This window comes from Sminthopsis crassicaudata, chromosome 3, assembly GCF_048593235.1.
Source record: "Sminthopsis crassicaudata isolate SCR6 chromosome 3, ASM4859323v1, whole genome shotgun sequence".
Taxonomy (NCBI): domain Eukaryota; kingdom Metazoa; phylum Chordata; class Mammalia; order Dasyuromorphia; family Dasyuridae; genus Sminthopsis; species Sminthopsis crassicaudata.
The window spans coordinates 121221816-121235895 of NC_133619.1; the positions used below are offsets into that span (position 1 = coordinate 121221816).

A 14080-nucleotide genomic window follows, 5' to 3' on the forward strand; every position below is an offset into this window, starting at 1 on the left:
AAATGTTGCAGAGAAAGTATATTATTAGGGGAAATTCCTCATAGTTAGCTCTATAAACTGATAATATCACAGACTTGATGAAAAAACAAAAAAAAAACTACCATGTAATTTTAATTTAAGGTACATCTTTTATATTATGAATTAAAAATTACCTACATAAGGAATACACTTAAAAAAAAAAAAGAGGGATTATATATTTCTCCCCATTCCTCCTCTCCCTTTTGATGCCCCCCAAGATTATTTTGAGGTTGCTAGAAACTACTGGAAATATTTTGTTTACTGTATGTTTTGTTTCTCAAATACAACTTTACACGCTTATTAGACTTTATCACTGTATAAAAATGTACAGTGGCTTTATTGACATGTACATTCCATTATGTTTACAGCTGCAAGATATGAGGCACACTCAGTATTGCACTTCATTAAAATTTCAGGCTCAAACATAACCTAGAAGTTTAAATGAAATTGCTTTTGTAATTTAGTAATTCTTATACAGGACAAACATTGATATTTTTATATACAGTATGATGCTTATTACATTAATATGCCTTCCAAACACAATTTTTATAACAGTCTAGGAAATAAACCAGAATATTTTTCTTTTTACCCCGTCCCGTGATGCAGTTACAATTGTACAGGTTTACAAAAAGTCAGTATACAATAACCAATGATTTTTTTAAAATTTTCTTTGCCTGACAGACAGCATCATTTGTAGTCCATGGGCATGGTGATCCTTTTATATCAATTATCTATAAATATCCAATGTTTCATAGCCGATGACTGTAATGGCCACATGCAAACATCTCACAAGGTAGATGTCTTGGTTTAAAAAAAAAAAAAAAAAAAAAAAAAAAGGCATTTTTTTTCACAGCAAGAATTATGTACATGGTATTTGGCATCCTTCTTGCATTGTAATTTTTTTTGAAATTTTAAAATGGTCCCCTCCTCATCCTGAGAAGTGTATAGAGTCCACTGTATTCTCTTTCTGATAAGGGCAGTTGTTTTTTTTTGGGGCAAATAAAATTAGATGGTCTAAAATGTGTGAGCATTTCTACAAACCCCACAACCCAGAGCAAATTCTTCTCCAGTAAGTGGATGGACAACATGTAATGGACATTCTGTTCCTTCCAATTGTTTGCCTTTGGGACCTATGAAGATGTAAGGAAATAAATAATTATTTAATGCAAATTAAGAATACTGTTATTCAAAGCTGTGGTTCAATTAAAAATTGTATCATCAATTTTTTTTTTTTTTCTTCTGAGGCAATTGGGGTTAAGTGACTGAGGCCTGATTTGAGTTCAGGTCCTCCTGACTTTAGAGCTATCACCTAGCTGCCCTACTAGCATTTTTAAAAAACTTTTTATAGAAAACATAAAGATATTCTTTGCCAAAACAAAAGCAGGAAAGGTGTATTTCACAGTACATAACTTGTGACTTAAAACAAGTTTTATTGAGTTTCTTGAGATAGAATGCAGGATTAAATGACTTACCTAAGGGTCAAAAAGCCAGTATATGTCAGAGTATGTCCAAATCCCAACTCTTCCTGGCTTTTGATAGGTCATGATACCCTTGTCCCTCTTTTTCTTCACCACCCAGCTCCCACAATAAATAATTCAGTTTTTTAAGATGGTAATTTATTGTCAAAGTTCTTGAGAGTAGATCCACGAGAAGGGCATTGATTTAAATTCACTCAGACTAGAGAGTTCCATCTTTGGCAAGCTCAAAATGGTAGCCCATGCTTTTAGGAGAGGCAGGAGGACAGAAAAAGGGTGCTTATACAGAGAAAAATGATGTCACAATAAGGAAGAATTCTGTGGCTACTTATATAGAACAAGGAGGGATGCTGGCTTAGAACAATTGTCCATTTTCTTGGAGTGACTAAGACAGAACAAATCTATCTTTTGCATTGGGCAGGTTTCCCATGCCAGGGGAGATCTTGTACGTGCATGAATTTCTAGGGGAACCTATGAAGCTACTCTTTGACTCATTTGATGGCACTTTAGAATTTTTGTTGTTTGCATAGATTGGGAGTCCCTCTGCCTTCCCCCACACCTGTCATTGATGGCAGTAATTGGAATGTTGTTCCCTTTGCCCTTTCAGCTATCCCTTCTACCATGGACAGGTTACTCCTTCTTAAGGCCATGGAGCTTCACTTTGAAAGCAGGCATGAAAAAATTAGTTATGAAATGTGTGACGCTATAGCACAATACCATTGTGTTGGGAATGCTGTGTGACAAAAGTGAGACAATGTCTGCCCTCAAGAAGCTTAGATTAATAACATACTGAACTATGTAAACATATGCAGTTTAATGGGCTTATAAGGAATTTTTGAAGAAATGTGTTAAGAGGTAAAAAAGTAGAAGACATATTTCAAATGCAGACTTGGTGGCAGTTAGCTTTTCAGATGTATTGAATTGCTATTATCTTTATTACTCCAGTTTCCATTGCCCCATTTTTTGAAGGTTCTTTTTTTTTTTTTTTTTTGGTAGGGAAATGGGAGAGCATGGATTTGTGATTTCAATAGTGTATTAAACTCATGGTGAAGAAACTTTCTCTACCAACAAAGATGGGTTAACTGTTCTGCACCTTATATAATCATAGAGAATTAACTAGGAGGTTAAGTGACTTTACTAGGGTGACAAAGACCAATATTGTATGTCTGTAGTGGGATTTCAACTCAGGTTTTCCTGACTTTGAGGCTAGCTCTTAAATAATTTGTATATAAAGGATATAAAATGTATAAAATGGGGCTAAAGTTCCATGACACTTAATCCTATTCTGATAAAATCGTAATAAAAAGTCTTACCCTAACAATAATTTTTGGAAACAAAGACCTTACTGTTTGTAACTGAAATTGAAACTAAAAACATTCTAATATAAATATAAACATATTCTAAAATATCAAAATAAAAGATTTCTTCCATTAGAATCCATTGTAATCTTATAAAAGATGACATGACAATGAAATAAAGTGACAAACTCATTCACAAGCTTTCTAAACAACTTGGGGAAAATGTATGGTATATGTGTCTACAACATACACAGACCATAATCATGACAACAAGTTTGATGACAGCTCACCTGCAGGACAATGTGGAAGTTCTTCTTTGGGAATGCTTGTCATTCTTTGAAAATCATCATGACATGCATTACAAAAATGTGTTGTTCCAAAACAGAAAAATACAGCCACAGAGCAGCAGTAGCGGCATTTGTACTCCAAGAAGTCTGTACCATGTTTGGGACACATCTATTGGAAAAGAAGTCAAACTGAATATTAAATAAGGTTATCAAAGACTTGAGACCTTTAATTTCAAACAACTTTGATCCAAAATGTCTTCTCATTTCACTCTTATCTATTCTTCTGTTTCTACCTAGAGGAAGGAGTAGTTCTTCCTATCAAAGCAAACTCCTTCATTTGTGTTCTTAGGCTATACTGCCCCTGTATACTCCAGCATCTTGCTCCTTCCTCCCACTTATTTTTTTTTAGTCAGTAAATATTAAGAACCTACTATGAGACTATTCCTATCCTCAAAAAGCAATTAATTTTTTTTTTAATTTAAAAATACTATTGGTCTTAAAGAAGGGAAAGGGACCTGTATGTGGCAAGAATGTTTGTGGCAGCCCTCTTTGTAGTGGCCAGACACTGAAAACTGAGTGGATGCCCATCAATTGGAGAATGGCTGAATAAATTGTGGTATATGAATATTATGGAATATTATTGTTCTGTAAGAAATGACCAACAGGATGACTTCAAAAAGGCCTGGAGAGACTTAGATGAACTGATTCTGAGTGAAATGAGCAGGACCAGGAGATCATTATATACTTCAACAACAATACTATATGATGATCATTTCTGATGGATGTGTCTATCTTCAACAATGAGATGAATCAAATCAGTTCCAATAGAGCAGTAATGAACTGAACCAGCTACACCCAGCAAAAGAACTCTGGGAGATGACTATGAACCACTACACAGAATTCCCAATCTCTCTTATTTTTGTCCGCCTGCATTTTTAATTTCCTTCACAGGCTAATTATACACTATTTCAAAGTCCGATTCTTTTTGTACAGCAAAACAACTGTTTGGACATGTATATATATATATATATATATATATATATATATATATATATATATATATATATATATATATATATATATATATATATTGTATTTAATTTATACTTTAACATATTTAACATGTATTAGTCAACCTGCCATCTGGGGAGGAGGAGGGGAAAAAATTAGAACAAAAGGTTTGGCAATTGTCAATATTGTAAAATTACCCATGCATATATCTGGTAAATAAAAACTATTTAAAAAAATACTATTGGTCAAATGGTATTACATCACATATTGAATTTAAGTTTAAACTCTTTGGCTTTGATCTTAGAGAAGTTCTCCTGAGCATCTCTAAGTTCCAGTTTTCTTATTTATAAGGTAGAAATGGCATTTGTATTATTCATCTCAGAAATTTATTGTGAAAACAGAATGAGATACTGCAAAGGATTTTGTAAGGACTTAACTTTATATTTCTTCAACGAAGAGACCATTTGGCAAGAACTGCCTTCTCTTCTGTCTCCCCTCTTCCTCTGACATCATTAACATATCTCCTTCTTACTAGCTCCTTTTTCACTTCAATTTTATTTGAAAATATTGGCCTTTCTAACAAACACAATGCTTTGTATAATTATTTGCTCAGTATATTTACTAATTTTAACAACATAGCATTGATTATGGCAAATCTAACTTTTAAATAGAAAACTTTTTAAAACCCATGAGCAGAAATATAAGATAAAGGACCTTGAATCAAAATCAAGAAATTTTGAATTCTTGTCCTAAAGGTCTATTATTACAGTATATGACTTAAATCAAGTGGCTTAAACTCTCCACTCAGTTTTCTTACTTACTATCTTACAGAGATGTTATAAAGTTGTAATAGGAGAAGGATAAACAAAAAAACCAGCCTGTAGCATGTTTTAAAGCAAGTTTTAGACTGTTTATTGTCTGGAAAATTTGGTAGCAAAAAAACTGTAAATATGTAATGCTTTTTATACAGACTAATGGCATAACATATGAAAGATTTTCAATAACTACTATACTTAAGTATAAGTTATTAATACCTTAATGTGACCTTTCTGAACCTCAAGATCTTCATTTGTAAAATGAGGCAGCTGGATTAGATGATGGCTATGGTCTTTTCTAGTTATAAATCTATGATTATAGATCTGAACTTGTTAGGCTTACACAAAATTTACTATCAATATTAAAAAAAAACAAACCTAACTTTCCATCTTATAAGTTTTTATACTCACCTGAGCCCTGGACACATCAGAACATGCTCCACAAATAAGCTCTCTGGGGTCATAGTCATCCCCTTGCCCAGCCTCAGCATCACAGCGAGCTTCACCACCAAAATATGCCTACAGGAAGTCAAATATCATATAAGAAGATGTAAGAAGAAAAATATCATGTAAGAATCTCTTGAAGGCAGAACTGTATAAGGAAAAAGAAACAAAGAAACCTAGGACATTTGAGCATTAGGTGTTCTTTGAGATACCTGCCATTTTAATTAGGTACTTGTCAAATCACATCATACTTTCAGTGGAATACAGAAAGAGGTAACACTTATATGGTTAAGAAATGGTTTTCTATAATTTGTTGTTGTTTGGTTGTTTTTTAGTTGTTTCTATTTGTAACTTCATTTAGAGTTTTCTTGGCAGAGATACTGAAGTAATTTGTCACTTTTCTAGCTCATTTTACAGAAAAGACGTTGAAATAAACAGGGTTAAGTGATTTATTCAGGATCACACAGCTAGTAAATGTTTGAGGTCAATTTTGAAGTCAGTTCTTCCTGACTCCAGTGTTCTATTTACTGGACTACCTAGCTTCCTCCTATCTACAATAGGCAGTATCAAAAAAAAGTACTTTCTACATTAGGGAGGTAAAGGAAACTGAGATTTCAATGAAGGCCTCTTCTTTAGTAGCAGACTAATAGTGTGTAACATGGATAATTTGCTGAGTTTAGAGCTTGACTTAATTTGCTTTGGTCTTATTTAATATTTTGTTAAATCCTCAATAACATTTTAAACTCAGTTTGCTTAATGTTAGGACATTTTAAACAATAATGTTAATTAGATTAGAAAAAGTCAGTTTTTTGTTAAAAAGCACAAGACTAAAACATCTGATTGTGATTGGTTTATAAACTAGTCAGAAAGGAAAAATTCTTAGAGGAAATAGGATTGGCAATTATATCAGAACATAATAGAATAATGCTCACATTTATTCAGCAAATCTCTGTGGCTCAAAAATTACATTTTATTGTGTCTTTGGTGGCATTTGCAACAGACAGTGAATAAAATTACTTTGATAGTCTGCTTAAAAGAGGTTGCTGCATAGTGCTAAGCAGGCTAAAAAGGCACATAGTAGATGTGTGACAGACATGGAGTCAGAAAGACTACTACTACTGTGACACAGTAGATGCAGTAACAGACATGGAGTCAGAAAGACTCACGTTCCTGAGTTTGAATCTGACCCTGAGGTCACTTACTAGCTGTGTGATCCTAGGCAAATCACTTAACCCTGTTTGCCTCAGTTTTTTCATCTGTAAAATGAAATAGATAAGAAAATGACCAATCACTCCAGTATTTCTGCCAAGAAAATCCCAAATAGTGTTATGAAGAGTTGGACACAACAGATATAACTGAACAGCAACAAAAAGAGGCCAAAGTTATAGTCTGAATCCCAATGTTGAAAAACTGTTAGATCTGATCCTATCCCATTATAAGATAATAGATAGTTATCTAGGGGGCAGCTAGGTGGCGCAGTGGATAGAGCACCAGCCTTGAATTCAGGAGGACCCAAGTTCAAATCTGGTCTCAGACACTTAACACTTCCTAGCTGTGTGACCCTGGGCAAGTCACTTAACCCCAGCCTCAAAAAAAAAAAAAAAAAAAAAAAATTCTAGTAAATGTACAATAGCCATAGGGAAGAATTAACAAGCTAAGGATTGGTACAAGGGTATATAACCCTTATGGAAAAACTCAAAACACATGATCACAGTGTGGAAACTCAGTATGGACAACTGATCAACATAGTCCACTTGTAGTTAATAATTCCCAGTTCAAGACATCTGGGATTACAGGTATCAACCACTATGTGTGATAATGTAATTGTATCAATAAACTAAGGAAGATCAATTTTGTATATGAAGAGATTTCCACCTAAGACTCAGTTTACAAGGACAACTTCTTACCTAAGATTTTAGTTAATGTTCTTTACCCACTGTGAAATTACATTGTATATAGTCTGCATATGTATTTTATTCATAAACATGTTTCCCCTTAGAATCTCAGCTCCTTGAGACCAGGGATTATTTCACCTCTACTTTTGTATCCCTCATGCTTTGTACAATGTCAACGGATCGCAGATTTAGAGAGGGAAGGAGCCACAGAGGACAATCCTGTCCACCCCTCACATTTTACACAAAAGAAACTAAAACTTAAGAGATTTGAGAGATTTGACAAAATTTGTAAATATTGAACCAAGCTCCTAAAAGACTTCAAATTCAGCACTCTATCAAACCATAAACTTACAAATTAAATTATCTTTTACATGTGAGTTGAATACATCAAAGACTGTTTCATTTATATCCCCTGTCTTAAAATGAATTTATAAGATCTACCATACTTTTAATTTCTTAGTTATCTAAACAATTTCTCATTTTAAAAAAGTTAAATACATTTCAAGTATACCTTTTTGCATTTGTAGCAGACATAATATGCATATCTATTCATGGCATAGCCAGCTGGATCATTGTAAAACCTAACTCCTGGTGTTGTGATCGCCTCACTTTTGTGCAGTCCTTCATATTCCAATCTCATTAAGGCCTTTCTTCTGACATCTTCATAGAGTTCTTTGATTGGATCAAGCAGGTCTTTTAATACCGTGTGATTTATTTTATTCTGGAATGAAGAATATAGTATCTTAAATTCATATTAGCTTCTTGATAATCTCTTAGGTAGTAGCAATTTCCCACATCAGTTACTTTTTGAATATTCAAAAAGTATGTGCCATAGATCATTACATTTCTCAGTGTAAGAGAAACTCATTCCAAAAATATTTTATACTAAGTTTTCATTTTTGTTAATCAGTAATTGATCCTTGTAATAGAACTAGTAAAAGAAATGCTGACAAGCCTAGATAATAAAGGCATTTAGCATTTAAGACATGTTCTGAATACAAGATGCTGAAAGACAAATCCCACAAGAATATAAAACCCTGGGGAACAAAAATAGCTGATTCCTATCAAATTCATTTATATATCTAAGATGATCATAATAGTAAATAAAATATTAATTCAAAGAAGAATGACTCCCATAACTCTTAACCCTATTTTACTCTTCTTAGAAACACAAATAGAAAAGTAAAACACAGTATCCTAATTATTCTTAAGTTTCTTTCTCTAAGATTTTTATCTTGCTGCTTAATTATGACTAGAGACTTAGAAAGAATTTTTTTAATCTTGTTTTTTGGAAGTTGAAGGATATACAAGAAGGCAGAAAGCAGCATTTTCTATGATGTCATGTCTAGATGACTCTGCTTTATGGCACCAAATATAGAAAGAAAATGTAATTGCACGAATGAGTTATTTTGTTAAAAACTGAGGCTGCTCCAAGTCTCTCAGAGGGTATATTTTGGATTTTGAGCTTAAATCCTAATGTTACTTAAAGGTCAGATTATGGCTTCATCAGACAACTGAAGATATTTAACATTAGAAGAATAAGTTCATTTTTCTTATTAACAGAAGAATAAGTTCATTTTTCTTAGAGTCAAATGCTAAATATGTTATGATATAAGCTTATTTCATTTCATATCGGGAAAGAAATATTTTTTAAAGAGGCTAAAAAGAAGTGACACACTTCTGATATGTGTCTGAATGATATTTTTTTGATGGCTAATAAAAGCCAATTCAATGAAGAATTAAAGTTATTAATAAACACCAAAAATCTGAAATGTCAAAAATAACAGACAATAAAATAAATCTGTTATAAGCAATTAGTGAAATATAACTATCACATATTAGAATATCAACTAAAAAGGAAATTGTGCAATCTTTAAACTAATATTGTGATTATCTGAGGAGAAAGATCAAGAGGTGCTAACAGCAGGGTATCAAAGACCCATACAAGTAGATTACTATGCTTCTTGAGTCTCCTAACACCAAGAAGAATCTAGCACTTCAGTAGAGTATAGATATTTATTTTTCCATACCTTACAAATAGGACAAGATATAAATCCAAATGTTATCCGTGGGCCAAGCCATCTGTTTTCTAAAACTCGTCGACAACACTGCAGGTGGAATATGTGACTACAATCCAACTTAAAAAGAAAACAGAGGAACACATAAGCAAATAAATTCATTAAAAGTAACAAGAGCAGAGATATTTATGACTTTTAGGAACTCAGCACTGTGAAATCCAGATATATGTACACAGATTTTTTACTATTTCTTTACTACTCACTAGGTCTAGTCTATAAATTATGCAGGATTTTAATTTCTTCTCATCTTTTGACCATTTCCCTTCAGCAAAAAAAGTTTGAGTGTGTTAAAAGAGAAGCAGTGAAACTTAATACTGCTCTACTTTACTATAAAGAAGTCTCTGATCTTAAAAGATGCCCTTTCATTCAATGACCTATGACAAAAATTTTAATTATCTATAAATTAAAGACATATAAAGACATCTATTAGTGTGTGAAACAATGAATGAAAATATAGGTCTTCAAATGTTCATATAAAAATTACAATCTGAAACTTCTAAACCATGAAAGAGTCACCTGAATAGCTGGTGCTGCTGAAAGTGCCTCAGTGAAGCATATCATACACATGTCGTCAGCATCTTGCTTAAGTGTTGTGGCATTTTTATCACAGCCATGCAGACAGGGTAAACAGTGCTCTTCATTTTTGACACCTCCACATGGATGGCCACAAGGATGAGTTTTGCTGCATGCTATTTTAGCATATTCCTGTAAAAGAGAAATTGACAAGATCGTAAGATCTTAAAAATTAAAGGCAAAATGTTTGACTAATTACATTACATTCATTAGGATAATTTTCTTACAGGCAAGAAATACTAAGATTAGGTATTAATTAATATTATTTTCTATTCAACACTTTAATACAAACAAAGGATTAAAATTTTAAGTCCCATTTTGAATTTTAAATTTATAATTCAATGAAAGAAAAGCTAATTAAAAGTTAATGATAATACATCTAAAAATATATATCCCCAAGGAATTAAAAGTATCTAATAATAATAATGATAATGATAATAATAATAATAATAATAATTTTTTGCTGAGGCAATTGGGGTTAAGTGACTTGCCCAGGAAGTGTTTAGTGTTTAAGGCCAAATTTGAACTCAGGTCCTCTTGACTTCAGGGCTGGTGCTCTATCCACTGCGCCACTTAGCCGCCCCTTAAGTAATTCTTTCAGCAACTTTTTCCCTTTTGATCTGATTTTTCTTGCACAGCATGATGAATATAGAAATATGCCAAGAAGAATTGCACATGTTTAACTTATATCAAATTTCTTGTTTTCTTGAGGAGAAGGGAGGATGCAGTTTAGCATACAAGGTTTTGCAAAGGTAAATGTTGGAAAACTATTTTTGTATTTAGAAAAATATTTTGAATTTGAAAAATAAAATGTTATCAAAAAAAAAATAAAAAAAGAAAAATCAGAGAAGAAAGCAAAGTATTTAATTAAATTTTATTTAAGAAAACAAAGTCTGTACTTCCTATCAAAAGGCTTTTATTTTATCTTCTCTATAGCTGAAACAAATCTACTTAACTCTCTTTGCACTCTTGTCTGTAAAGTACGTTTTGTGTTGAACTACATACAATAAAAATTACATACATAAAGACTTACTAATAGTGATGGGGCTGACTGCATGCTTACTTGTACCTACCTGACAGTCTGCATCAGAACAGACACTGCCAACAGCAGATAACTCTGTTCCACTCCTAGAACCACAGAAACGGCATGCTTCAGAGCTACTTGTGGTAGGTTTACCTAGGTCAAAAAAAAAAAAAAAAAAAAAGCATCACATTATAGGCATATATAAATAAAAAATAAAAAAAGATGGACAATATATCTAAAATTTCGTGTTTTGCCTTTTGGGTCAAATAATGATAGAAAAGTATTTCTGAAGATGTAAAAGAATGAAATAATTTACAGGATTCCTCTTCAAATAAGAAAAAATACTCATTTACATGAAAGATTTTTTGATATAAGGTATGGATAGCAATAATATTATCCTTTAAGAATTTCTCACTAGGTAAAAGAGATGATCACAGTTTTTTTTAGTTGCCTTTTAAAAAGTAGAGATCAACAAACAACATGATGCATGTGTTTTGTTTTAGGCCATCAAAGTGAGGAAATGGACTAAGACAAAAAAAAACTTAAGATTTTAATTATGTTTTCAGAAACTTGTTACTTTCTTAAATTTAAAAAAATAAAGTCTTGAAATGGCTGCTATTAAAAGCAAATTTGATCAATGGCTTTAGGAAAGACAGAAGTATTGGTAAGCAGTTCCTACAATGTGGGAAAGAATCCTAAAGTCAGTCTTTCATTCCAAAGGTAAGAGCAGAGAAGAAAAGCAGAACATGAAGAACCATATATTTCTATTTCATATCAAATTCTCATCAGGTCAAACAAACAAATTTTTGATTAGGTGAAAAGATAAATCATAGGAAATGCTTCTGAGTTTCCAGTAGAAAGGGAAAGGCAAAAGGGGTAGGGAAAATTCCAAAAATTTTTAATCTAAAAACAAAATGAGGAAAAAAGACCGCAATCCTAGCTTATTCAGGCTCACTTAATAATAGCAAAAGTTTTTGTGACTTTCAGAAGTTAGCAAATGGCAATCTGAAACATAGAAATTGTAAGCAGCAATGTAATTCCAAGTGAGTTTTTAATTTAAACTGCAAGTACATGACTCAGAATAATAGCAAGTAGGAGGAACTAAAAATGTATAAATTATTGCCCATAAAGTTATTTATATAATTTGGATATTATTTAGAGTTGTTATTTAATTCATATATATGTTTTAAACATAGATTATTTTTTTCCATCTTAGACTCAAAAATGATTCTATTAAGAATGTTTCAGTACTTAAAATAAGGTTGAATGAATGACTAATCCACACTTAGAGAAACTAAGTTTGGAGAGGAGTCCTTATATATCTTTTAGACTAATGTTCTCCTTATGTAGATAAGAATCCTGAGACTCAGAAGAGACAGTTGGCTTAAGGTCACATGGTAAGTTAACTAGAGTATTCTACTTCTTTGTATTCATTACTTGTGTCATCTAGTGGATAGTACAATGTCTGGCACACAGTAGACATTTAGTAAATGCTTGCTAACAGATTGATTTAGTGGTAAAAGCCCAATAGGGGTTAGGAAAAAATTGAAAGGTATGTTTGGTCGTCTCAATATTATATGTAATGATCAATAATGTAAGAGGTAGTTATCAGGAACCTCTCCCTCCCAATCATCCTCATATAAATAACTTCAATTCAATAACTCTAACTCATGAACATAGTTATATTTTATTTTTTACCTGTATGTTCTCTGAATTCCACCATTGCCTTCATGGTTTTAGAATCTGCTAGTGCCATTAACCAGAAGAGCTTGGTTCTACCACAGCCTTCATGAAGATCAACCTTAATAGCTTCTTCCTCCTCTTTGAAGACCTATTAATTTCATGAAAGGCAGGGAAAATAATAATTATATACTGATAAATATTTATTATTCATAAGGCACTCTGAAAACATGAAATCTTCACCTGTCTCTGATGAGTTTTGGTTCGTCGATGAAGATGAAGGAATCTGTCACAGTCAGTGCACAGATTTCCACACACATTGCATAAGATGATTGCTGCAGTTTCACCATCATCGTGATTATCACACATGGGCTGAAAAACAAGATAAATGCTAAATAAAATGAAAAAATAAAGTCCCAGGAAGTAACACTAATTGGATGTTATTTATTAAAATCTAAAACATTGTCAATCTTATTAAATTTCAAATACTGAGGGCCAAGCAGAAACACTGTAAATGTGTTTAAACAAATCAAAAAACAAAAACTTATGGATTTGAATACTTTGTTCAATGTTGTCTTAAAAAATGTTTACATTTCATTGTAGTAACCAAAGTTAACATTAAGTCTAATTCCATCTTAAATGAACAGTACTTCTAACTTCATACATTAGCATTAAAATGTTATTCTTTAGTTTATTCTAAATAGGATTTTAATAGATCATAAATATAAACTCTAAAGTGAAAACTGCATGAAAACTTATTTTAGATTAGTTCTTTACTGCTTTTGAACTTGTTTTTAGAATACTTCGATAAATGTACTTCTGTTTTTGCTTTGTATCCTTATATATCTTATACATTTGAATAAAAGGGGTTTATAGGTCTTGTCAGACTGTCAAAGGGACCCATGACATACAAAAGAAGTCAAGAACTCCTGGTTTAAATGTTTAAGAATACCTTTCAAGAATTCAAGTAACTGCCAAAGGTACCTAACAGCTAGTGTATCCAAGAAGACACTAATTTACGAATACATAAGTGAATGGCAAGGAAAGCTATTTTTCCTGTTCCCTCCTCCTTGCAGCTTATTTCTATGGACAGATTTTTTTTTTTTTGGGGGGAAGAAGGAGGCGGGACTTAGACTTGTAATTTCATTGAAATCAGGAACTACCCAGTGAGGAAACCAATGTAGATCAGATTCTGCACTTGATAATCTTAGAGAATTGCCTCGTAGCGGTTAAGTAATCTACACTAGGTGAAAGCTAGAATATGTCTGAAGCTGAACTTGTACCAGGAGCAGCCTGATCCCAAGGCTGATTCTTTATCTACACATTCTATGATTTCTCAGTCATTTATATTCAGTACAAAACTTAAAAGATGAGATTATATCATATTATATCAAACAAAATAAACATCATGAAATGTAAAAGCAAGACTGAGAGAAAACAAAAGGGAAAATATCACTATTATTAAATAATTTTGTTACTTTT

The 14080-nt window shown here is 32.3% G+C and overlaps 1 protein-coding gene across 4 annotated transcripts in view; it reads right to left on the reverse strand.

The window, feature by feature from the left end:
* Positions 1–318: 318 nt before the first annotated feature.
* MYCBP2 (MYC binding protein 2) overlaps positions 319–14080 on the reverse strand; it is a 288824-nt gene continuing 275062 nt past the window's right edge. For all 4 annotated transcript variants that reach the window (XM_074299302.1, XM_074299303.1, XM_074299301.1 and 1 more), the window contains 9 exons: positions 12842–12970; positions 12617–12749; positions 10968–11071; positions 9838–10026; positions 9274–9381; positions 7755–7964; positions 5316–5423; positions 3082–3247; positions 319–1148 (listed from right to left, as the gene is read on the reverse strand). In XM_074299302.1, coding sequence (XP_074155403.1) covers positions 1033–1148; positions 3082–3247; positions 5316–5423; positions 7755–7964; positions 9274–9381; positions 9838–10026; positions 10968–11071; positions 12617–12749; positions 12842–12970 — 1263 coding nt within the window. In that variant the 3' untranslated portion in view covers positions 319–1032. The remainder of the gene's footprint in view (positions 1149–3081; positions 3248–5315; positions 5424–7754; positions 7965–9273; positions 9382–9837; positions 10027–10967; positions 11072–12616; positions 12750–12841; positions 12971–14080) is intronic.